Source organism: Petaurus breviceps, unplaced genomic scaffold (assembly GCF_028583685.1).
Source record: "Petaurus breviceps papuanus isolate PSGF00001 unplaced genomic scaffold, PetGlider_PUasm1.0 174, whole genome shotgun sequence".
Classification (NCBI taxonomy): Eukaryota; Metazoa; Chordata; class Mammalia; order Diprotodontia; family Petauridae; genus Petaurus; species Petaurus breviceps.
This window is the reverse complement of record NW_027185761.1, coordinates 17,772,606-17,799,259: the sequence shown is the minus strand read 5'-3', so window position 1 is coordinate 17,799,259 and position 26,654 is coordinate 17,772,606. Positions and strand designations below refer to the sequence as shown.

The window sequence follows — 26,654 nt, the reverse complement described above, 5'->3', positions numbered from 1 at the left end:
GCCAGGTACTAGCTACATTTACTGACTAAAGAAGAAAACTTGTCAAGGAGTAACTAGGGCTTAAAACCACAAACAAAAAGGAAAAGATGCAGAAACCCCAAAACTTAGAGGAGTAGATAGCACTGGCATTTGGTGGAGTATACAAATGTATTTAGCTAGGCCTTCTTTCTTTGGTGGTTCTTCTTGCTGACTCATTTTTGTTTCCAAATTTAGCCTGTGTTAAATGCTAGATCAAACTTAGCAAGAGTACTTTGGGGTTCTTAGCCTCTTCCAAAACCTGCTTCCCAAACCTTGGCTCTGGATATAGGACTTCTGCTTAATGTCAGGAGTATCTTCCCATATGGACCCCAAAGACTGGACTTCAGGCTGTCCAGTGTTAACCTGTTAGCCACCTGTTTCAGAAGTCCATTGGTGCTGAAGTGTGCCGAATACAGAACTGGGGGATTTCAGCATAACTATCACCTGCTGTGGGGTACCTATAAGAAGAAGAAAATCACAAAATACCATATTTCCTACTATTAACTTCCTACTAATAACTACTCTTATTGCTTATCTTCCCTCTGGAGTTGTCCCAGTATATCAGAAGTTGCTAACATGACTTGATGCTGTCAAGATTGCTCACCCTAGGGGCGGCCAGGTAGCACAGCGAGTAAGAGCACCAGCTCCAGTGTTGAGAAGACCTGGAGATCGAATCCCGGGCTCAGACACTTAGCACCCACCCAGAAACACCTGGCCGTGTAACTTTGAGCAAGTTACTTAACCCCAATTGCTTAGGGGCGGCCAGGTGGCTCAGTGAGTAAGAGCACCAGTTCCAGTGTTGGGACGACCTGGAGATCGAATCCCGGGCTCAGACACTTAGCACCCACCCAGAAACACCTGGCCATGTAACCTTGAGCAAGTTACTTAACCCCAATTGCTTAGGGGCGGCCAGGTGGCTCAGCGAGTAAGAGCACCGGCTCCAATGTTGGGACGACCTGGATCAAATCCCGGGCTCAGACACTCAGCACCACACCCAGAAATAACTGGCCGTGTAACCTTGAGCAAGTTACTTAACCTCAATTGCTTTAATTAAAAAAAAAAAAAGATTACTCACCCTAAAACCTCCCCTCTAGCTCTTCCTTTGCTTCATATGAGATGTTCACTGAGGCATTGCCTTTCAGAACTCTTCTTTTAGTGGCTCTTTTGGCCTCTCTGCTTTTCTCCTATGAGATCTCTCTCCTGTGAAGATCCTATCCCAGAAGCATTAGCCTGGGTCTCTGTGTCTCTCTGCTGAGTTTGAGCTAAAGTACTAATACGTAAACAAGCATGGAGATGGCACAAGACTGAAATTTATCAGAATGTCTCATTCTCAAATGAAGTCTGCTCTGGCTATTAGACATCTCAGAAACACTGTTGTCAAATATAATGGGAACCACATTTTCCAAGTTTGACCCGTGTGATACAGTTCCTGACTTCAGACCAAATCCACTTGACAGTTTGGAATTATGTTTGACAACTGTCCTCACTACAGTGAGGTCCTTGCTGGTCTTTGCAGTTGTGTTTTTTATAGGGGAAGACTGGAATGGTTTTCATCCTTTAGAGAAATGCTGCTTGGTTGAGCCTCCAGACTTGACTGGACACATGTGGATACATTCACCACAAGAAAACTATTTCTTCCAGCTCCAGCCAAGAGTCTGAATTGTCGTTGGTCATAGGAACAAGAAGGAGAGCAAATGTAGTTGTTTAAATAGCTTAGCTCCTTAAAGAGAACAATTTAATGTCCATGTCCTCTTTTTTTTTTTTTTTTAAAGCAATCAAGGTTAAGTAACTTGCTCAAGGTTACACGGTCAGTTATTATTTCTGGGTGTGGTGCTGAGTATCTGAGCCCGGATTTGATCCAGGTCATCCCGACACTGGAGCCAGTGCTCTTACTTGCTGAGCCACCTGGCCGCCCCTAAGCAATTGGGGTTAAGTAACCTGCTCAAGGTTACACGGCCAGGTGTTTCTGGGTGGGTGCTAAGTGTCTCAGCCCGGGATTCGATCTCCAGGTCTTCTCAACACTGGAGCCGGTGCTCTTACTTGCTGTGCTACCTGGCCGCCCCTCATGTCCTCTTGATATTGGTTTTGTATTGTCATCTTTAGGACTCTCCAGCAGCAGAACAGAGCATTCTCAGACATTAGAGCTGTGGCACATCATTTACCTGTGCCATATTAACCTAATTTCCTTTTACTATAAGGTTACTAGACAAGTAGATCAGGGGAACACTGTAGATATAGTTAACCAGATTTTCAACCAGGTATTTGACACTATATCTTACATTTTTTTTTTTAAATGAGAGATATGAGCTAGGTGATCATAAAGGCAGAGGCAGAGCTAGTCAAATGGCAGGACTTAATGAGTCATTAATGTTTCCACAACAACTTGGAAGGTTTCTAGGAGAGTGCCCCAAGGATCTGTTTTTACCAGTGACCTTGATAGAGGCAGAAAGGACAAGCTTATCAAATATGTAGATGGTACAAAGCTAAGAATGATAGCTAACATGTTGGCTGACAAAATCAGGAAGCAAAAATCTCAACAGGCCAGAAAGGTGAATCAAGTCTTATAAAACGAAGTGTAATAAGTATAATCTTAACCTTGGGCTTCAGAAACTAATTTTTACAAGCAGGAAGATGGGTGAGATGTGACTAGATAGCAGGTTCAGGCGGGAGGCAGGGGGAGGGGTGGCACCTTAGTTTATTTGAAGCTCAAGAAGACTTAGCAGTAGGACATGGTAGCCAAAAAATCTCATGCTGTGTAGAACTATGTTAAGAGGAACAGAATAGGGGCAGCCAGGTGGCACAGTGAGTAAGAACCTGGCCCCAAGAGTCGGGAGACTTGGGATTGGTTCCAGGCTCAGATACTTAACACCCACACAAAAATAACTGGCCGTGTAACCTTGAGCAAGTTACTTAACCCCAATTGCTTAGGGGCGGCCAGGTGGTGCAGTGAGTAAGAGTGCTGGCCCCAGCGTTGGGAGACCTGGGATTGGTTCCGGCCTCAGATACTCGGCACACACACACACACACACACACACACACACACAATAACTGGCTGTGTAACCTTGAGCAAGTTACTTAACCCCGATTGCTTTAAAAAAAATAAAAAAGAGGAACAGAACGAGGGGAGTGAGAGCACTTCATAGTTTACAAATGACTTTCCTCAAAGCTGTGAAATAGGGACCTCTGGTTTTGTTGTCCCCATTTTACAGGTGAGGAAACTGCATCCCAGAGAGGTGAAGCAACTTGCTGAGTTAGTGGCCATAAGTACCCCTTCATCCGCGATGTCCTGATTTCCATTCCAATGGCTCTCTTAGACTCTGGCTGAGCCTTCTAGGATCAGGGAGGAGAGAATTTCAGGCAAATGATGAAAAGTTCTGGCCCTGTCTTTTCAGGGAGAAGGTATTAGGGGAAAACAAAAGCCGGATTTATCTCTCCATCTCATTCCTTTCTTTCTCTTGTTCTCTGTCCTTTCTATTCCTACCCCCAAATATCTATATTTCTCTATATATATCCATATCTCACATTGTAGTCCCAGAGGAGAATCCTGTCATGAAACAGCCCCAGCATTGTGGAATAAGCTGTAGCCAGGGGCCAATTTGTGTCTCATTTCCTCTTGGGACTAAGAGCTCTTCCTGAGCCCTCAGTAGAAATGCCATCTCCACAGGTCCTTTTCTCTCTGAATAGCTGACTTTTCAGCCGAAAGGGAATTGGGGCAGCTGGAGGCCGTTATTGATGAGCTGATAGTGATCCAGCCTGGCATGTTGATCGATGGTAGAATCTTTTGCTTCCACTTACCCGTGCCTGAATGGCACATCGTCAATAGGAGCAAGTTAGAGAAGACCAAAGCAACACAATCCCTTAGTAACCAGCTGTTACCTTCAGCTGCTCAGCCGCCAGCAGTGGGTTAAAGAGAAAACCTCTCCTGAACCACTAGATTGGCCCTGACTAAGATGAATGTCTAATTCACTTGCAGCGTTCTTACTGCTGCCAGTAATAAAAAGCTTGCTTCCCATATTCACCCCACTGCCGATGTTTCTCTTAAATTAAATATCAGGAGGACATATAATAGCACGATTCCACACCAAGCCAATATTATCAGATTGATGTCAGCAGTGATAATAGAAGAAGGATAAGTTGATGAGATTTCATTTATTAAATAAAGTAAGGGGAGTATACAGAGAGAGAGGATTTGGTAACTCTCAGTATTGAAATGCAGTGAACTCTCTCCAGCTAGGTAGGTATCTTGGGGGATAGAAGCAAGAAAGATACCCCTTCTGTTTTGTTTAAGAAGACCTCTCCCTTTTAAAAACTCATAATTTTAAAAGCTGGATTTAGTGTCTTTTGTACAAAAGAGAACCAGAAATCCCAGAGGTATCAGGTAAGCCTCCTTCTTTTTGGTCAAATCAAGACAGATCTAAGGTTCTTTTCTCATTGCTGAGACAGCTATTATTCCTTTCTCTGGCTGGAGACATTTTATCTCCTACCTTGACCATCACTCTGGCTTCTTGTTCTTGGCTCTGAAGGTGCTGCAGCTATCACTTTCTTTCCCTCATGGCCTGTGTTGCCATGTTCCATCACCTCTTTACTTCCTCCCTCACACCCTTCTTCCCTTGGTGGAGACACCATCCTTCCCTTTTAACTTCAGTGCTCTTTCCAGTCTATCACTCTCAAAAGAAGCACCACTCTCTAAGCTCAGGGGCTAGGGAAAAGTTACATCCCCTTAAGTCTGTTTCCTCCTCTGGGGATCATACTATTCCTCACCTAGAACCATGATTGTCATTAAGAAAGCACTTTATATAATGCTATAGAAATAAGAGCCTTTTTTTTTACTCCTGGAGCGCCCTGGTGGTGATCCCCTCCCTCATTTCTCTGTCCACAATATCCCAGATGTTTGTTCTTACCTCTGTTAAAAACTCACATTTCTACAGCACTCTAAGACTTTACAAAGCACTTTTCCTCACAGATTCTGTGAAAAGTATTCCTATTTTATCAATGAGGAAACTGAGACACACAAGTTAAGTAATTTACACAAGGTCACACAGCTTGTGTCAGAACTGAGATTTTACCTCAGCTCTTCTTCCCCTTTTCCAGCATAAAAGAGAGCCCCACTACTCAACCTAAAAGAAGCTTTTCTTCTTCCTATCACCCCATCCCATTTTCTAGCCCAGCTTCGGTCCAGGTTTTGGCAGGTAGAGGTAGAAAGAGGAGACTTTTTTAAAGTACATCCTTAGTTGTTTCCTCTTCTGTTTTAGTTTTGAGTTTGTGGATCTTTCAGTAGAGACTTCTCCAGGCCCAAGTGACCCAAGAAGCAGTTTTCAGCTTGTACTGTTAGTAACCAAGTGGTACTTTCAGAAGGACCACCCAAATTGTGGTACTTCCTATGCTCTTAATCACCACTTTCTCAAATATCTTACATTAGAAATTTACTGGAAAGAGTCCTTGTTTGGGACTGATTGAAATTCAGTCACTGTATTGGCTCACGCATTACCGGTTCGAGTGGTGAATCAGTGGCAGGCTGAGGTAACGTTCTTGTCTGCCGACCTAGTGATTGTCTGCTATTTCGTACTGAGTTACCTTTGAACTCTCCAAAGAGAAGGGAGATAAAGTGGCAGCTGAGTTGGAAACTTCCTTTTCCCTTTGAGAGGCTCTGTTGGTTTTGCCCATGTGAGATTTCCAGGATGGGTCTGCAAGCTGCCCTGTTCCTTGACCCAAGAGAAGGTAGCTGTTGCCTATCTCAGGTGAGTTATTCCAGCAAGGTAGCTGCTGTTCTATCTGCAGTTTCAGGAGCTTGCCAGCAAACCGTAGAGATGAAAGGGCCAGCTAGTCACAGGCTGATTTGCCCTTTGTTCTGGAAAAGAACAAAGCTAAACCAAATACCTGGGATATTTATCTTCCTCTATATCTTTCAGTCTGCAACCTGCTAAGGTTCACTTCGTATAGTATCCCTATCATCAGGAACACCAACTTACTCCTATTTCAAGAATATCAAATACTCTAATCCAGGTTTTTTCCCAAAGGGCAATACAGGGCTAGTTAAGGCTGCTGTGATGAGTACATAAGGGTTAGGTGATGGCTTTATCACAGTCTAGTATTTCTCAGCCTCAGGCTAGTCTGCTGTTTAACAGGGATCCAGGAAACCTGACTGGGTACCATCTGACTGACTTTGTACCAACTGCCCTAAGTCAACTGTGGGATATCACTGTGTCCCTCCAAATCCCAGGTTCATCCTAGGGCTTACAGAGCTGTGCCTGGGATATGGTTACAGAATGCTGAGTCTGGGGAATTCATCTTAATCCTGAGCTGCTACAGGGCAAACCTCATAGGATTTAGAACTGGAAGGGAAGCAGCATGATGAAAAGAGCACTGGTTTGAGCAAGACTCTAGGTTTAAATTTTGGCTATGCTATTTACTACTTGTGTGACTTTGGGTAAGCCATTTCCCCCTCTAAGTCCCAATTTCCTTTTCTGCAAAATAAAATTTTACCAGGTTATCTTTGAGGATTCTTCCATCTCTAAATCCTCTGAGCCTAGCTTTCTGACAAGATGTTTCTTTATAGTAAGAATTGTGTAATACTTGCCCATCCTTAAAACTTAGCACTTTCAGTTATAGACAGAGCCTTAGGAGTGACTGAAGGACCAAGTTTAGAGACTGGTCAAAACCCTTGCCACATATGTATACTTATTGCTCCCCTTCAGCCATATGGGTGGTGAGTGGGTGGATTCCATCATGCTGCACTCTGGAGTTTGAATCCCTTCAGGAATCCCAGAGTCAGTCCACTCTCACTTCAGAGGGCCATCCTTTCTGTGACTAGAGTGGACATCCTATCTGGGACCTGGTGGCCAGGCTTTAACCTATCTTTCTTTGACCTTGGGCCTGAATCACATATGATTTGTTCATGTCCATCTTTTCCAATTTTAACCTATTCCCCAAGGTGGAGATCTTTGATTTATCATAATGCCAGTAGAGTATGTTAGCCTACCAAAACTGAAGTGTGGATCATTTCAGCACCACTTAGAAGGCATATAGTTATAGGATTTTCCAGAGATGATGGAGCAGGCAGAATCTGGTACAAGAATTCAGGTATTTCTGGAGATGTTTTGAACAAAAGGAGTAAGTCAACAAACATTTATCAAGTGTCTGCTATGTGTGAGGCACAAGTGCTGGAGATACAAAGAAAAGAAAAATGTAGTTCCTGTGGTCCAGGAACTCATAGTCTAGTGGGGGAAACAGCATGTCAGCTATGTTCACATAAGAAGTACATGGAGTAAATTGGACATAACTCCAAAGGGAAAGCACTAAGATTGAGAAAAGCTCCTTATACCTAGTGAGACTTTAGCTTTTAAAAGGAAGTCAGGGTGGACAGAAAGACAGATGTGGAAGGAGAGAGAGCTCCAGGATTAGGGCACAGCCAGGGAGATGCCAGCGGTCTGAAGGGGGAGTGTCTCATTCAGGGACAGTGGGAGGCCAGTCTCATTAGATTACTGATTGTGTGAGGGAGAGGAAGGTGTGTGAGTAATGAAAAGGTAGGAAGGAGCAAGGTTGGGAGGGGTTTTAAAAGCCAGATCAGAGAGTTTTATATCTGATCCTTAAGGCAATAGGGAGCCAGTGGAATTGGTTGAATAGGGGGTAAACATGATCAGACTTGGGTTAGGAAGATGAGTTTTATAGGAACTGGCTAATACCTGAATAATAGAAAGGGGAAAAGAGTAAGGGAAGCAAGGCATAGAGAAATGTAGAGATTTTCTGTAGTAGAATAGAATGTCACTCTCAGAATTTGCCAATCTGGCTAGTTTGGTGGTGTTAGTCATGTGTGACTCTTGTGACTCCGTGGACCATGCAGTCGGTGGGGTTTTCTGTCTGAAAGAAGTGGTTTGCCATTTTCTTCTCCATGGATTAAGGCAAACAGAGGTCAGGGTCACACAGCTAGTAAATGTCAGAGGCCGGGGGCCGGATTTGAACTGAGATCTTCCTGACTCTAGGTTCAGGGCTATATTCACTGCACCACCTAACTACATTCTAGTGGCTAGTTTAGCAAAGTTGTTGCATTTTAGCAGCCTAATCCTAGTCACTTCAGCCCAGCCTTACCTGTCCAGACCCTAACAAGTCAATTGAATTCTATTGCAGCAGGAGAATGTAAGAACTATCATCTCTAACATAGCCATTCCCTCAATTTTTGTGTTTTTCATGTACTGTATTTGCATCTGTGGTTCTGACTACTTACCTGTATTTCACCCCCTGTTCCGTCTTAACATCTGGTCCAGCTTCTTGGGATGGCCTAGTCGTATAACTTGTTCCTAGCCACCTTTTCTTCCTTCGCATTTCTCCTCCCATTTCTGGTTTACAACTTAGGAAGTGGGCCTTAGCATCCATTTCATCAGTTGATAATAGAGGAGAGTAAAAATAATTTGGTTCTGAACACAGGAACACTAATGGTTGGCTTTACCATATAGTCAGTGCTTATAGGAAAGGGAAGAGGAATTTTGGAAGTGACAGAACAGGCAACTGAAAATTTCAGGCAGAGCAATGGAATTGAAACATTTCTCCCTAATACTAAACTGCCAGCTGCTCCCTATTTACATAATTGGGAAATGAGAATTATTTACCTTCTTGTGTAGGTAAGCCACACTGGGGTAGAACATGGTACTAATGAGGTCATGTGTTCATTCCAAAGAAAACCTCTGGCCAGTGGTCTCATAACATCCTTAACCCTGGCCAGTCCTGCCACAAATACAGGCTGTTAGTCATTGGACAAGAGTGTGGATAACTAAGCCCAAACCATCACTCCTACAAGAAAAACTTCCCAAGGTACTTATCTTCTGACTGTGGTTCCTTATATATCAAGCAGTGTTCCCCAACCCAAACACTAGCTCAGACCAGAAAAATATCTATTTTCTCTAATGTGGACAGATTTACCGTTTTCATCTTCAGTTTGGTATCTCAGGAAGCAAAAACCCAGAACCAAGAAAGGAAAAGAGGTTCTTTTTTGATTTTATAGATTTTTAAAGAAGTTTTAAACAATTATGCTCATCTGCAAACCCCTGTTGGGGAAAACTGTTACAAGCCATAATGTTTTCATTTTAAGTAGTGCAATATCAGGGACTTTAGGGCCAAGGATGAGTATTGAACTAAACAGTGTTCCCCTATATGTTGACTTTTTGGTTCCTTTTGGTGAAAGATGCTAGCAACAATGGCTTATCAATGGACTTTGCCTGAAACTTTTCTATTTTCCCTTCTATCTTTATTTCTTACTTTTGTAGGGAAGTTGATTTTTGACCTCTTAGACCAGAAATCCCAAAATGTAATCACTAGGTGTTAACAGAATAGCAAACTAACTATAATCCTCTTATCATGTGTGAACACTTTGATGAAATTAAAGGGAGCAATCTCATTGGACAGGCAAAAATTAGACATGCCTTCGCAGGCTTTTAAACAGGTTCAAGTAAGGACTGGGTTAGGATCACTTTGTGGAAGGAGAACCCCTGAAGAGAAGAGGAGGGGATTTCTGTCCCCCATACCATCATCCATCTAGTATCAAATTGCCCAGAGGGAGACACTCCATTCAGCAGCTGAAGAATTTATCAGTTCAAGAGAGCTGCTTATCCAGTTGAGGAAGCAAAAACACACTTTCCAGAGAGATGTGGATAGAACACAGTAGTCCCTTGGAGGAGGAAGCAGCTTCAGAAATCAGGACCCATGGTAACACTGAAGAGAACCAGGAAAGGGAACAGACTCTGAGAACCAAACTGAACAACTACTTCCCCAGCAGAGACATTGCACCCAAGGAGAACTATGTTAAGATTATGAAGAGAGAAGGGACATCTAGCTTCAGCCTTACCAGTGGCTATGAGTTGCCTTTGCCACGAGTATATGTTCCTACATGTGTTCCTCACTATTATTGTACTCTGAAGTTTGAACCTACCTCTCCTATGGACACTAAGTGTATTTGGGAGAGTATATCCCAAGAAAAGGGGGCATGTTGTAGCTGCTGTTTTTACTATGACATTCTAGTAAATGCCTTTGCTAGGGAGCTAGTTTTGTCTACTGGCTGATTATTAATGGACAGCACTACCAATGGGGCTTGTGAAACTATAGTGTTAGGAGTAGAAGTCAACAGGAGTATTCCTAGGACTCAAAAAATAGTAGCTATTCCCTGGGGATGAAATCAGGGATGACAAGATCAAAAAAAGCACAAGCAATTTGCCTCTGAGGAATTTACAACATAATCAGAGATGATGAGTACACAAATAAGGAAGGTGTGAGGGGTCACAGTGATAAAAGTGAGGAAAGGGAACTAGACACAGAGTAATAGAAGAAATAAAAGGGAGGTCACTTTCAGGTGGGCAGAGGAAAGAAGACTTCATAGAGAATGGGACAGTACTTCTATGGAAACTCCTCTCTGAGGTTGGATTCTTATAAAAATTTTACTTTACATCATTGTGTTTTCTGTTATGTGTTTTTAAATTAATTGAGTTTGTTGCTAATTCAAAGCTACAGCTTCATTTATTTTAAGAACTTTAAAAACCTCATTGAGTTGATTAGGAGACTATTAAGACTTCAGCAAACACCTTTTTCAAAATCATAAGTTATTGATATCCCTTGAAAAATGATTTGAGCTATTAATAGTTCTTGAGTTTAAATATACAAGTGCATATGTTCTGCTTTTTACATAGACAAACATACTGAATCTACACATAGACCATAAAGCAAAAATTGTGATTGTCAGTCCAAATAATTGGAATTCTTTTGCTTCAGTTATCTGTAATTTCATGGAGAAATGTAAACTATGACTTTATGTCTTTTATTATTCAGTATTATTCCAGCTATTAATTTATTTTCCCCTGGTGGATAGGACTAGAGAACTTAGGTTTTCAGTTGAGCCTTGAAGAATGGGTGGGAATTAATTTATTAGAGAGGGAATAATGGCATTAAGAATTCACTCCTTAAAATCAGCTCAACAAATCACAATTAGTCCTTTTCTTCCCTTTAAGAATATCCTCTGCCTCTCAACTCCAGCCCTCATCACTGGTAACATCTTTAAGCAGACCATATGGACTCCAGTCCTATCTTGGGTCTCCAGGTGCATCTGGAAGAAAGACCCTTCTTGGTGTTTGTACCTCCTAAAGCTTTTAGGTCCTTTGAGAGCTTAATTCATGACTGGTAGAAAAACTTTTCTTCAAGCCTACTGTTTGAGAAACTTGACTTGGGAATGGATCCAGGACTTATTCCAGCCTTTGGAGAGATGGCAACAGTGTGGATGGGTTTGTTTGTATTCTTGAAAAGAAGCTGTTAGCAGGACTTGAATGTCTCTAAAAGCTTTGATTTGGCCAGTTTGTTTTATGAAGCTGAACTGCATAGCTTTAGGGCTGGGGGTGGACTATGTTTGGACAGAACTCGGCTACTTTAATGAATGGTTTGATTCCTGGTGCAGTGCCGCCTTGCTATGAAGCTCTTCATTATGAAATCTGTGCTCTCAGCCTCTATGCTCCATTCCAAGTCTTTTACAGGCAAAGCGGCTACTAGTGGGTGGGGAAGAGGAGGAGGTTTAGACCAAATGACATTTACTTGGCATTTTGTCTCCTTCCCTCAGTCCTAATAAAGGCCAGAGGAAAAGCCTACTCTACCCCTGAACCCAACAGAGGTACTTGTGTTTAGGGGATAGATTCCAACATGTTCCAGTTTTTCCTAGAGCATCATCTAACAGGTAAACCAAATTGAGTCATTGCCAGCTAGATGATACTACAATTTAGAAATTTTAGGAAAGACATTAATTAGCTAGAGAATTATCCTAAGGAGGAAAAGATGATAAAGAATTTTGAAATTGTAGATATCTGGATTAAGTGAAGAAGGTAGGGCTGTTTAGTCTGGACAAGAGAAGACATGGGGTAAATATGATAGCTGTCTTCAGATATTTGAAGTGCTTTCCAAATTAGCTTTTTTTTTCCTTTTAAAAAAATATTATTATTGACAAATGTGTATATATATTTATATTATGTATATATTAATGTCACCTACGTTTTTCTTTTTTTTTCCTTTTTTTTTGGAGGGCAATTGGGGTTAAGTGACTTGCCCGAAGTCACAGGCTAGTTTTGTGTGTGTTAAGTGTCTGAGGTCAAATTTGAACTTAGGTCCTCCTGACTCCAGGGCCGGTGCTCTATTCACTGTGCCACCTAGCCGCCCCTCGCCTGCGTTTTTCAATCTCTACCTCTTTCCTTCCTCTCCCAGAGGGAAATCCCTTTTCATAAGAATAGGGGCTGTACCCTGCATTTCATTTGGTATGGGGTAGAAAAACTACCTCTAACAATACAGGTCCATACCTTCACCAAAACCTGTAGTCTGAGAAAGTCAGCAAGGACACTGAGATTCAGTGACTTGGCCAGGGTGACACAGCCAATATGTGTCAGAGACAGAACTTCCCCTGTTCTGACTTCAAGGACAGATCTCTAGCTACTATTCACCTCTCTGCTCACACTTCCACAGTCCCTTAATAAAGAATAAAAAAGGGAGGAAAAAGCTTCAGCAAAACTGACCAACCCATCATCCAGCATGGACATTGTAGACAGCATTCCACATCCATGGCCCTGCACATTTGCAAAGAAAAGAGGAAGGTGTTTCTTTTTTTTTTCTTTTTGGAGGGCAATTGGGGTTAAGTAACTTGCCCAAGGTTACACGGCTAGTTTTTTTGTGTGGGTGTTAAGTGTCTGAGGCCGGAACTGAACTCGAGTCCTCCTGACTCTGGGGCCGGCGCTTTACTGACTGCGCCACCTAGCCACCCCTCGAAGTGTTTCTTTATATCTTTCCTTTGGCACCAAACAAGATCACATTTTTCAGCACTCACTTTTTTTTTCTTTCCATTTACATCATTTTAGTCACTATGTGTATTGAGTTCCTTGTACTGCTTCATTTTGCATCAGTTCATGTAAGGCTTCCCATGCTTCCCTGCATTCATCATAGTCATCCTTTTCTAGCACAGTAACAGCTGCGTTACATTGTGTGCCACATATAGATAGCCATTCCCAGGGGATTCGAGTTTTTCTCTTGAACACCACAGAGCAATAGGTAGTTGCTGCAGAGGGGCAGTTTTAGGTTTGATATTAGGAAGAGCCTGCTAATAGTCAGGCTCTCCAGCAATTGGATAGGCTGCCTCAGGAGGCAAGTCTTCAGCCAGAGGTTGTTGGCCAACTAGAGTAGTGGGCATTCTTCTCTGGCAGTGGTCTGGGAGGTGGAAACCACCATCCCCATTCTGGTTTTGGATGCACCTAATTATTAGGGAGGTTTTGTTCTTAACAACCATATATACTAGACTGATTTTGCTGATGCAGAGTGTCAGTACCTTCTATGCCATTCCCTGTCTATAAGAGTTACTTAGGGCAGTGAGAGTTGTAAGTGTGTGGCCGTGGGCACAGCACAGCCAGTGTGTGTCAGAGGCAGGACACAAAGCAGGTCTTCCGGCTCTCGGGCCTGCCCTCTGCCCACTGCCCCCATATCACCTTCTAGTTTTTTATCATACTTAAAGCTGCCTCTTTACCACTTAGACCAGCTGATCTTACTTCTGACCTCTTGAGCCAAGCCCTTCCTTTTGGAAGCCATCTCTCTCACTCATGACAGTCATTTATATGGCTGACATCTAGATGTCTCTCATATCCTATCCCTCCCAAATCTTCTCTATGCTAAACTTCTCATTTCCTTTATTTCAGCTTCACATGACATGATCTTCAGTCCTTGTTGCCCAACTCTTCACATGGCCCAATTTGGAAATTCATTTATTCTACAAGTAATTATTAAGCACCAGACACTATAATAGGTCCTTGGAGATACAAAAACATAAACTAAGTAGTCACTGCCCACAAGAAGTGTGCATTCTGTTGGAGGAAAACAACATGTAACAATGATAATAATATAGCATAACACCTGCTACATGTTATATTATATATATATGCTATATTAGCACTTTACAAATTATTATCTCATTAACCCTCACAACAGCCCTGGGAGGTGAGTGCTGTTATTATTATCATCATCCCCATTTTACAAATAAGGAAACTGAGGCAAACAGATTGGCTGGCTTGCCCAGGATCACACAAGTGTCTGAGGTCATATTTGAACTCAGGTTGTCCTGATTCCAGACCTGGCACTCTATCCACTGCACAACCTAGCTGCGCCACTTTTGTATACAAAGGGCTATCATTACAGGGGATACATTTAGGAACATAAACTATAAGAAATGCCGAGAAATGTACACACAATACTTCAGATTTGGTCTGACTAGGGCAAAGTACAATGCAGCCATTACCTTCCAGCTCTAAATCTTCCCTTCATTATCAAAACAGTAGTTTTCAATGCATGCTAAAACCATGTCAGCTTTTTGGCAGCCAAGTTACACTGCTGACCCGTATTGAATTTGCAGTATACTAAAATACCCAGCTTTTTTCCCATAAACACCATCTCTTCTTTACTATACTTATCCAGCTGATTGTTGAACTCGGGTGTTGTAATTTGTCCCTCCATTTGCTTGTTTTTCCAGAATCCCATTGTGTAGTTCACATTGGTCTAGTGACTTGATCCTTCACCTCTCTATTTTCTAGACATCTCAAACTCAGTATGTCCAAAATAAAACTCATTATCTTCCTCCCCAAACACATTCCTCCTACAGACTTCCTGATTTCCATTGAGAGTGCCACCTAGGTTTTTTTTTTTCCTTTTGGTCTGTGTCTTCTTTCACAGCATAACTAATATGGAATATGTTTTGTATGATTACACTTATATAGCCTGTATCCAGTTGTTTATTGTCTCAGGGAAGGGGAGCTAAGGAAGGGAGGGAGAAAGTTTGGAACTCAAAAAAATTTTTTTTAATGTTAAGCATTGTCTTTACATGTAATTGAGAAAAAAAAATACTATTTAAAAAATAAATTCAAATTGGTTAGGTAGGAAATTAAAAAGAGAGTGTGCCACCTGGGTTCATAACCCTGGATTCATTCTAGATACTTTCCTTTCCCTCACCCCCTTAGGTCTAATTAGTTGTCAGATGTTGTCAGTTCTACCTCCACAACATCTCAAGCATAAATCCCTCTTCCAGTCACACAGCTCCCATCCTATTCCAAGTCCTCTTTACTTCGATCTGAACAATTTCCATATATTCTTAATTGATCTTCCTTTTTCCATTCTGTCTTCTCTCAAGCCCCTCTTCCATACAGCACAAAGCTGACCATGTCCCACCGCTGCTGAAGAATCTTTAATGATTCCCTATTACTTCTCTCTTAAAATACAGATACCTCACATAGTTCTAAAGCTGTGGACCATCTTACTCCAGCTGGGCTTTATGTACTGAGTTTTTTCTTATTTCCCTTCAGATAGTGTATTTTCCAGCAAAACTGACCTCCCTGCCCTTCACCCAATTTAGCCTTTCATCTCCTGCCTCCATGCCTTGGCAAAAGCTCTCCCTGAAACACATCCCTTCATCACTTGTACCTCATCTGTACCTCATCATTCTCCTAGTTATTTGTGCTCTGTCCCTCCCCAAATAATCATGTTTTTATTTAGCTCTTTGTATGTGGCAATCCCAATTGAAAGTAAGCTCTTTGAGGAAAGGCTTTTTTTTTACTTTGTATGCCTAGCACCTAGAAGGATGCTTAAACATAGTAAGTGCTTAATTAGTGTTTGTTGGATTGAAATGAATTGAAGCAAAGTGAATCGAGAGCAGCAATTATTGTTACTGTCTCTGTATTAATATTGGGTTTCAATTCCCTAATAACTAATTTTGTTCTACCTTTTCCAATCCTAACCATGCTCATTATCAGATAAAACAAGCAAAGTAAGAGCTAAGCAGGTTGCTCCATCATCAGTTACTGTTCTTCCATCCACCCCAAGGAGCTACAGTAACCCTTCTTTTATTACCCTCTTTTCCTCCCCCTTTCACCTAAATAAAACCATTGGGTCACTTTTCCCTCCCCTCACCAGCCTCAGCTCATTCTGTGTTCTAGTACCCCAGATACTACTCTTCCATGACCACACCATACATTTGTAATTATCCTCCTTTACACCCCTGGCTTCTGACTTCTCTTCATGGCTTTTTAAAATTTAATTGACCAATGAGTTTCCTGTGCACTCAGTCCCTGTCTTGAAACAGTTCCTTTTTGTGGGTAAATATCAGATCCAACATAAATGTTCCTTCATTGATTCTTCCACCTTTCGAAGGATAAAATTATTGTCAAAGCAAATCAAGAAATTATCGAGGCATACTGCCATGAAGGTTAGAGAACAGCCTCCAAATCATGAAGCCTTCATTGCCGCATCTCTGACACATACTGGCCTTGGGACCTCTGGACAATTTCTGGCCCTCTTGGGGCCCCACATAGCTCTTGAAGACTTTAAACTCCAGAGTGTTGGTCTGGATTGAAAGTTCCTTACCAGCAGGAGCTCCCTACATACTTAAAATCACAGGTCCAGTAAAACAAAAAAGGAGAAAAAGAAGAAAAGAGATAAGGAGAAGAAAAAGAAAAGAAATTATTAGCTGCTGTGCTTGGGCAGAGGGAGAACTCTAGTTGGTGTCCAAAATACTGAAGCCTCCACCATCACTACTGTATCATACCTTAATGCACAGCCATCGGGGGCACCACAGAGTGTTGGGTCTGGAGTTGGGTAAGCCTGGGCAATTCTAGCCTCCAGCACTGCTTAGCTCTGTGACCTTGGACAGATCACTGAACCTCTGTTTGCCTCAGTTTTCTCATCTATAAAATGGGGGTAATAATAGCACTAACATCTCAGGGTTGTTGTGAAATTATTTTTAAAGTACTCATCATGGTACTGGCACATAGTAGGCACTCTAGAAATGCAAGTTATTATGATTGTAATTGTCATTATCATTATCATCATTAGTAATGTCTTATTTCCCAAACTCCTCATCTGTGTCCTGCTTCTGACCAAGTGCTGTGGGATGTGCTCCAATGACAAATATGACTTAAGCTCCAGCCTCTGTTGGGCTTCACTGAAGTGATCTTCCCACTACGCTTTTCCCCCCTGTTTTATTAATCATCCAATCAGCAAGAAGAAGGCTATGTTGAAGGTACTCTACTAGGCAACACAAAGACAAAAATAAATAAATAAGTGAATATTTGGAGCTTACATTCAGTTATATATACTGAGAAACTGTGTGGCCCAGTAGAGAGCATGCTGTACCTGAAGTCAGGTTACTTAAATTCAAATCCAACCTCAGACATTTACTAGTTGTGTGACTCTGGGCAATTCACTTAACCTCTGTCTGCCTCAATTTCCTCATCTGTAAAATGGAAGTAGTAATAATGCCTGCTTCCAAGGACTACTGTGAGGATAAAATGAGATAATATTGAACTTTGCAACTTTAACTGTCTTTAAAATGGTAGTTATTATTGTGCAGTGTATACAAAATAAATATAAAGTAATTAGGTTGGGAGGCAGGCCATATTAACTAGGGAGGATCTGAAAAGGCTCTGTATAAAAGATGGTGCATGAACTGGTCTTGAAGTGAACAAGTGAGTGGTAGGGGAAGAGGGGATGGATTCTAGGCATAGGGATGGTCTAGGCACGGCTTAAAAAGGTTGCCTGAATCTCTTCAAGAGTATGTAGTCTGACAGCAGTCAGTGACTATAGTAATCTACTATTTGATAAACCCAAAGACTCCCACTTCTGGATAAGAACTCACTATTTGACAAAAACTGCTGGGAAAACTAGAAAATAGTATGGCAGACACTAGGCATAGACCAGTATTTGATACCGTATATCAAAATAAAGTCCAAATGGGTACACAATTTAGATGTAATAAGCAATCTGGGAGAGCAAGGAATAGTTTACCTGTCAGATTTATGGAAAATGGAAGAATTTATGACCAAACAAGAGACAGAGAACATTATGAAATAGAGAATGGATAATTTTGATTACATTAAATTGAAACAGTTTTGTACAAACAAAGCCAATGCAACCAAGATTAGGAGGGAAGCAAAAAACTGGGAAAGAATTTTTACCACCAGTATCTCTGATAAAGGCCTCATTTCTAAAATATATAGAGAACTGAGTCAAATTTATAAGAATAGAAATCATTCCTCAAATGCTAACTGGTCAAAGGATATGAACAGGTAGTTTTCAGAGGAAGAAATTAAAGCTATCTATAGTCATATGAAAAAAATACTCTAAATCACTATTGATTAGAGAAATGCAAATCAAAACAACTCTGAGGTACCACATCTCATAGGTCAGATTAACTAACATGACAAAATAGGAAAATGATAAGTGCTGGAGAAGATGTGGGAAAATTGGAACACTAAGGCATTATTGGTGGAGTTGTGAATTCATCCCACCATTTTGGAGAGCAATTTGGAACTATGCCCAAAGGACTATAGAAATATGTATATCCTTTGACTCTGTAATACCACTTCTACGACTGTATCCCAAAGAAATCATGCAAATGAGGAAAGAACCCACATGTACAAAAATATTTGTAGCAGCAAAGAACTGGAAACTGAGTGGATGCCCATCAGTGGGGGAATGTCTGAACAAGTTGTGGTATATGAATGGAATGGAATACTATTGTGCTATAAGAAATGATGAGCAGGTGGACTTCAGAAAAACCTGGAAAGACTTATATGAACTGATGCTGAGTGAGGGGAGCATAACCAGGAGAACATTGTATACAGTTATAGGCACATTGTACAATGACTAACTTTGATAGACTTGGCTCTTCTCAGCAATGCAAGGATCTAAGACAACTCCAAAAGACTCATAATGGAAAATGCCATCCATATACAGAAAAAGAACGACAGAGTCTAAGTGCATGTCAAAGCATACTATTTGCTCTCTCTCTCTCTCTCTCTCTCTCTCTCTCTCTCTCTCTCTCTCTCTCTCTTTATTTTGTTTCTTCTTTCTCATGGTTCATTCCATTGGTTCTAATTCTTCTTTGCAACATGACTAATGTGAAAATATGTTTAATATGAATGTATATGTGGAGCTTATATCAGATCGCATGCCTTCTTGGGGAGGGGGAGAAAATTTGCAACTCAAAAGTTTGTGGAACTGAATGTTGTAAACTAAAAGTAAAAAAATTTTTTAAAAAGAGTATATAGTCTGCATATAGCATCTTCTACTGTCCACCTTCCTATTTATGTGCCATATTCCTTTTGAGTAAGATACATCTTCCTGTGAGCCTTCAGTCTGTGGGGGGGGACAAAAGAGTATAGAATAACAGAAAATACAAGGCAGAATTTAAATTCAAATACTTGTAACGTTTTTTTAATCCATACCTGTGATTTCTTAAGAAGCTCTTTGCGAGGAAATGCCCTCTACTAATACAATCTGTCCATTGTTGGGAAACTTGTAACAAGTCTTTGAGAGTTGTCTCAGGGCACTGAGAGGTTAAGCCATTTGACAGGGTCCTGTGGGAAGAAGGTGTCCAAGGTGGGACTTAAAGCCAAGTTCTCTTGACTCCAAGACTGGCCTTCTATCCACCAGCCCATTGGGCTTGGAACACAGGCACTTCTAGTAAATGTTTGTAGAACTGAGTTCCCTGCTATGGGGACATCACTTCAGCGGTGATGCAAAAATAGTCCCTGCATGCAAGAAGCCCAAAGCCTGATACAGTAGAAGGATGCAATGTGTGTGTGCCCCGGAGCAGAGTAGGTAGCACAGAACAGCATGTGCACATGCTGGAGGAGGCTTCACAGGAGAGGGACCGTCCAGATGTTCAGCCGGCAGAGATGTGGAGGAGGGGAGGGCGCCGTGCCAGTCGTCCCAGCAAGGAAGACAGTGCTGAGTTAAAGGCAGAGATGGAATGAGTCTGGTGTGTAAACTAGGAGAGGGAGAAGAAGAGGAGGTCAGACTGAGAAAGAAAGGTCTGAGACAGATTGTGGAAGGCCTTAAATATCATAATGAGGAATTTTTATTTCATTCTTTAAGCAATGGGGAGCCACTGAAAGGTCTTGAGTAGAAGAGTGACGTGATCAGAGACATGCTTAGGCAGTACTATAAAACATGTAAAGGAATGAGGGTAGACTGGTATTCGGAATAATAAGAATGAGATGGCCCTCATTTATATCATTCCTTGGATCGTCACAATAGCCCTGTGAGATTAAGAAAGGAGAGTATGATTATCCTGTTTTACTGAAAAGGAAGCTAAGGTTTCAAGAGGTGATCGGTCATCTGCTCAAGTAATGAGTACTAGAACCAGAACAAGCTTGAGGGCTCTTGAGGGACTCTCCCAGGCTGCCCCCTGGGACACACATTCATTAAGTTAATGCAGGGCTAACTGTCATCTACATTGTCAGCTGAGGTCTTTGAATCATATAATATTGGCTTTTTGGTCTGTTTTTGCCACAAGGGGTAATGGGAGAGGAGGGAAGACCAAGAGAAAAGGCATCAGTAAAGAAACTGTTTAAGGAAGAACAATGCTCAGGTACTGGGCATTCCATAATAGGCAAGATCTGAATGCCTCACCTAAGAACAGGATGTTAAAGAGTACAGAGTGATACTTTGTTCATAGGGATAGAGACTAGACCTAGTAAATGCTTGGGGAGCTTCCAGATAAGGAAAGCTTCCTCCACCAGTTTTGGTAGAGGTACCAGTCTCTGCAATTTGTGGCCTTTGAGAAGTCCCTAGAGCAGAGATGCCAAAAATGCAACCCTCCAAAGGACAGACCAGAACCAGGTTCAAATTTCATTGGGAAATATTTAACAAAAAGAATCAAAGGACAGTAGAACCTAGATAATGTTAATAATGGTTTTCTAAGTCAAGATGTGACCTCCAGGGATCCTAATGTATGGTTTAGTGGCCCTGTTTCAGTTTGAATTTGACATCACTAGCCTAGAGTACTACGTGGCTGAGTAACTTGCCCAGGGACACAGAACCAGTATCTGAAGCTAGACCTAGATTTAGGCAGTTTCCTGTCTCCAAGCTCTATCCACTATGCCAGATTGCCTTTCATTCTCTACTGTAGCATTATTAAATTGGTGGATTTGAAGTCTTGGATTGCCTCTGTAAAATTGACTCTAATTCTACAAATTAAAAAACCCTTCAGTTAAAAAAAAAAGATTAAATGTTCAGCCCTGACTTGAGAAGTTGGAGAAATGTGCAGTTTGTTTTAGAGAGGTCTCCACTAAAAATGGTTAAGTTTGTTGTTGTTGTTGCTTTTAAGTTTTGACATTCAAAACATAATCAGTTAACAAAAAAAAAATACATCGTTGCATAGTTCATTGCCTGACGATACTTAATAAATGAGATGTGACTTCACACCAGAAGAGAATTCCAGCGGCAGACACTGATCAAGTCCAAGGTTAGTGAGAAGACCCCCCCCACTAAGTGTGACTGCACTTGAGGCTGGCACCATGACACAGCAGTTCTCCATCTTGATCCAAGGCCAGACCTAAGCCCAGTTTGGATGTCTCCTCCTTCCTCCTTGGTCAGGCTCTCCCTGCTTTGTCTCCCAGGCCTCTACAAGGGTTGTCTCTTTGCAATTAGCAAGATATTACCTAGAGATTAGTTAATTTTGCCTAAAGCACTGGTTTAGTCTAAATCTGGGGTGCATGAACTTGGTAGTTATTTGTTTTTTAAATATTTTCATAACTTTTTTTCCTTTGTAAGCCTCTATTTAATGAATTTCAAAACTTGATTCTGAAAAAGGGACCATAGGCATCCCCAGATTGCTGCCCAAGGGGTCCAGCATACAAAGAAAATTTGGAACCCCCTGGAGAAGGGTTTTCCCTCCAAACAATACTTGTGTCTTAATAGAGTCCTTTGAATTAAGTCCCTTTGCTAGTAAGCTTTCATTGGAAGGAAAGAGATTTTTGGAACAAAGCTTGTTCATCACTCCCCCAGTCATACCAGTCTTTTCATAAGGCCAGCTCCTGGTCTATGCACCCAAAAATAGGACACACAGGAATTATTAAGTAACCATTGTTTCCAATTTTCTTTATATTGCTGTGGGATACTAGTATTGATCATGATGTTAATGAGGTTTAAAGGTTTGGGAGCTTCTCTGTGTTCCCCTTCATGGCTTGTATTTTCTCTCCCTTTCCTGTCATAGTGGTGATACCCATAGACTTGGTTCTGTATGAATGGACTTGACTTCATTCCAAAGGAGGGAGAGAGAGGGAAAGGGAAAGGAGGGGAAAGATGAGGGAAGTAGGAAGAGGTAGAGAGAAAGACAGAAAGGAATTGAAGAAGCCACACTCCTTTGTCCAGCTGTTTGCAACAGACTAGTCTTATGTCAGCTCATTTGGGAAGAAATGTGGGGCTCCGAAAAGCTCTGCGCATCACTATGTATTTTTAGATTGTAGTCAACAGAGAGCACTAGAGCCATTAAGACCTGGTTGTTTCCTGGTTTCTTCTCTAGACCGCGAAGGGCAGAGCCAGTGTGCTCAGGCCTTCAGTCCGAGATACTCCGCTGCTACCGAGACAACCTTCGGGAGGTACTGAAGTGCTCTGACCTGGTCAAGGCCTACCAACACTGTGTGAGCACCGCCCAGAAGGTACAGCCAGCTTCCTGGACTCCTCTCTTGCCCTCCTCATCAGACTCTTCCTGCCACTCACTGCATGTGGTCCTATACTTCCCTTCTAGGTCTGCCCTTCCCTGTCTCATCATTCCTCCTCACAGTCCTGTCTTTTCTCTGCCTAGACCCTAATGAGAGGATCCCCAAATTTTTTGTATGAAGAAGCCTCAAGATTAAGAGGGAGTTGGGCATACTATAAGAACATTGGGTTTAGAGTCAAAAGACCTGGGTTCAAATCTCATCTCTGCTACTTGACTACTTTTTTTTGACCTTGGCTAAGTTACTTCCCCTCTCTGGGCCTCATTTTCCCCATCTGTAAAATGGGGAGGTTGAACAAGATGGTCTCTGTGAGGTCTCTGTGATATCTTCAGGCTCTAAATACTGATTAAAATAATGTCTATGATCATGGAAATTGGGAAAGGAAGCTGCTATTGAAGAATTGTGTTATAAAGAGAGAGGGAATTAGTGGGATGCTGATGGGGAAGTTATGGTGGCCATTCCCAGCGATTTGGGGCTTAACACCTGGCCACACTCTACAGAAAATGCCAAATCATTCTCCAGCCACACTCCCTCCCTCCAGTCTGTGGGTTCTTCCATCTGGCCTGAAGTGTCATAAGGCCCCAAGGCTCTAAAATGCCAGTGCTGGGTAGCCTTCAGTCATCCTCCTCCTGCTTCCAACCACCCTTACAGCCAATGAATCTTATTCAGGCTAGTTTTTCAAATAGCCTTGGCTCCTAGGGACTCCCTTACAGCTTATCAGTATTTTGGACCTGGAAAGTGGGACACTGTCAGAGGCAATACATAGCCCACTATGTAAGTGGTCTGTGTATTGATCACAATCAAGAGATCAGAGACACCTGATAAGACCTCAGAGGTATCCTTAAGATAGAGTGAAAGCCTACCATACTGGGTAGTAGAAGGAAACACAAGCCCATTCCTCTCCTCAGGTTTTCTGTATTGCCTTTGTTTCAGATTCTCTTCCTCTGCAGGTAATTCTGCAAAGCCCAGACTCAGCAAGGAAGGCCAGCTCCTTCTTGCATCAGAAACACTGGGCTGGAAATGAAGTGTAGGGATAGCTGGGAAGTAGTTCTGGACATCCTCTTAAAACAAAAAGACGTTCTCTACAGGGTCCTCATCAGAGGAAGAGAATGAAACTTAAGACCAAGATTTTGATTTCCATATGGATTTCAGGTCTGGTCAAGGCATTATTTTAATCCAGGAGTGGGGAACCTGCAGCCTTGAGGTCACATGTGGCCCTGTAGGTCCTCAAGTGCTACCTTTTGATTGAGTCCTTTTATTAAGGGGATTTGTTCTGTGCCCTCAAGGCTGCAGGTTCCCCACCCCTGTTTTAACCTGAATAGGCCTGACTTAAACACATTTCTTTTCCAGGTAACCAGAATACCGTAGTTGCCTGAGCAGCAAATGACTTATGAAGGGATGAAATTTCTCTAGCTTTAGGCAGCCTCTTGTCATCTTTTTTGATATTTTTCCCTATTTAATATACCACATTTATTCAAAAGATTTTTCTCCTGCCAGATATCTTCTCATTCTGTCTTATCAAACAAATACCTGTCTTCTCCCTGAGGGCCTGCCCCCTCCCCTCTGTCCTATCCCTTCCTGACTTAGTGGGATACTTGTACTCACCAAAGGTCTTTGGCTTCTACTTGCTATCATAGATGAAAAGCTCTTAAAGTTAGTTTTTAAAAGAGAAGATTATCATTATAGCATCAGTGCAGTGATGAAGGGTGAGGACTCACTTCTCTTCTCCACAGATAAGTCCATTTTCCAAAGCCATATAACCAGCTGCTTTGTGAGATTACAATGTAGTAACCAATGTTAAAGCAGTTCTCTCCTGAAGCAAGTCATCTCACCTCAAGGTTCATATCAGTAACCGACTCTCTCCAGCAGCCAAAAGGTTTCCCTCAAACTCAGTTTTAGATGAACGCTGAGAGACAGGTGCCTGGAAATCTAGTTCCCCTGTAGTTCAGAAGCTACAGGAACCAAATTTAGATGGGTTTTGAGGGAGCTGAAGTATGTCAGGGCCCTCACACAAAGACCCAGTTCCACTCATGCCCCCTCAGGCTCTCCTGGAGTAGAGCACTCCTCATGGAAATGTTGTACCCCAGGCCAGGGGCTGTACTTCACCCTAGCACTGACCTCTCATTGTTCATCTCCTTGGGAGGAGGGGATGGCTCTCCCATGGCACCGTCAGAGACAGAGCTGAGGAGGGGGGGAGTGGAGCGCTCTGCTCAAGCCTCCACAGGTAAAGAAGCTGAGGATGGAGAGAGGCTGTTTTCTCTCCTACTAAGGATGGAATCTGTTTGCTTAATTTTAAGTCTAACATGAAACAAGCTGCCAACCATCCCTGAAGAATCTTCAACAGACGGAGATGGGGAAAATTGTCAGGCTCTATTAGACCAAATGGTGTAAGTCCTGGTGCAGTTTTTTTTTTATCCTTCCTTTTTATCGAGAAGGTCTTTGTATGTCTGCAAGTCAGCAAGATTAAAGCTTTAATTAAAAGCCTCTCTCCTCCCACCTCCCATCCTCCCGTCCCCCCAATTCCCAGACCTATAGGATATCTCAAGTCCCTAATTCTTGGCATATCTGATTTCTTATTTGGGGAAATGCTATGCTAAGGGATCCTACTGTCCAGCTGTCTCCAGTCCTATCCCCCAGCATTGGACATTTTCTTCTCTCCCTTCTACAAATCAGTCTTTTAACTTTGGAGGATTGGGGCAGCATTTGGGGAGGGGAGGGGTGGGGTGTTGACTTTTTTCCCCCTAGCAGAGTATATCTTTAGCAAACACATTTACCAATACTTCTTTATTGCACCAAGTACAGGCAAAATGTGATTATGAAGGAAGACAGATTGCATTAAACTTCAGCCTGCTTTCTGCAGCCAGCCTGCCCAAGAGAGGTGCTGGGAAGCTGCCAGGCCTAACTCCCCCCATCCTTTCCTACCCCCAATGTTATTAAAGAGTAAATTGGAGGCTGAACAACTGGCAATAGCAGAGGCCAGTGAAGGATCCAACTGAGTTTGAGTGTATAGTGTGCGGGAAATGCATGTCAGACCTAATACCTTCACTCTCCCAGGATCCAGAGATTCTGGCTATACAGTGTGTGTGTGTGTGTGTGTGTGTCTGAAAATATCCTCTCTGCCCCCTCCCAATGGGTGTCTCAGAAGACCGCTAGCTAGTGTACTCAAGTGTGTATCATAGGGATTTGCTGTAGGCAGTAGCCAGGTAGCAGGAAATCACCATGGTCTCTATTAGTTAGGGGCTAGGTGAGTGGGGCAGAGGCCCCAGCCATTGGTCAGGTAGCTGGGAAACAGAGATAATGCCTTCACACTCCAAGGGTTCTTGGGCATTTTCTGAGGTCTCACAAACAGGAGCTCAACCATTCACACAGTGCAATCAGAGCCCAGAGGCATGTGCATGTATATGGATGTGGATAGCTTCCTGGCGGGAGTTTAGACTCTCCATAGATTTTTAACAAGGAAGAACCTGATTTTTATGAAAATCACATATGAGTGAACATTCTCCCTGAGTTAGTTTCCTCTGGAAAATTCTGTTATTAAAGAAGTGAAAGATAAAGGTAAGAGCCCTATGTGATACTGTTAGTGCAAGTGCATTTTTTTTTCTGAGATCTGTGTTTGTACACAAGGTACCCATTAAAGCCCAGTTACAGACATGGGGTTTTCTGTTTTGTTTTGGGCTAGGTTTTGGCAAGGACCTACACCTTAATTGAGTTATTTTAAATGCTGAATCTCATTTCATACCACCCACAGTTCATCTTATTGTGTAAAAGAGTCTGTTCAGTTCAGCAGTCTGGTGCCCTGTGCCAGGCCCTGGGAATCAGGGCAGAAAGAAAGCAGTCCATGCCTTCAAAGAGCTGACATTCTGCTGGAAGATGGATACCACATGTATCTGAAGAGTGGGGGAGGCTCTGAAGAGATACATGTTTAAGTGTTTTCTTTTAAGAATATTCTATTAAGAATAATTTGCTAAGTAGCTTCAAGAGCCCACTGACTTTTAAACTGACCAATATTTATTTCCCTTAAAAATAAGATTGAAAAATCACCCAGTCTTGAAGAAGAAAGTAAATTTCTGTCTTTATACCCTTGGTTAGGAG

At 42.1% G+C, this 26,654-nt stretch overlaps 1 protein-coding gene across 4 annotated transcripts in view; it reads left to right on the top strand.

Moving 5' to 3' along the window:
• Positions 1 to 26,654, top strand: part of CHCHD6 (coiled-coil-helix-coiled-coil-helix domain containing 6) — a 350,778-nt gene that overhangs the window by 298,093 nt on the left and 26,031 nt on the right. For all 4 annotated transcript variants that reach the window (XM_069083837.1, XM_069083836.1, XM_069083835.1 and 1 more), the window contains one exon: positions 22,367 to 22,502. In XM_069083837.1, the coding sequence (XP_068939938.1) occupies positions 22,367 to 22,502 (136 nt within the window). The remainder of the gene's footprint in view (positions 1 to 22,366; positions 22,503 to 26,654) is intronic.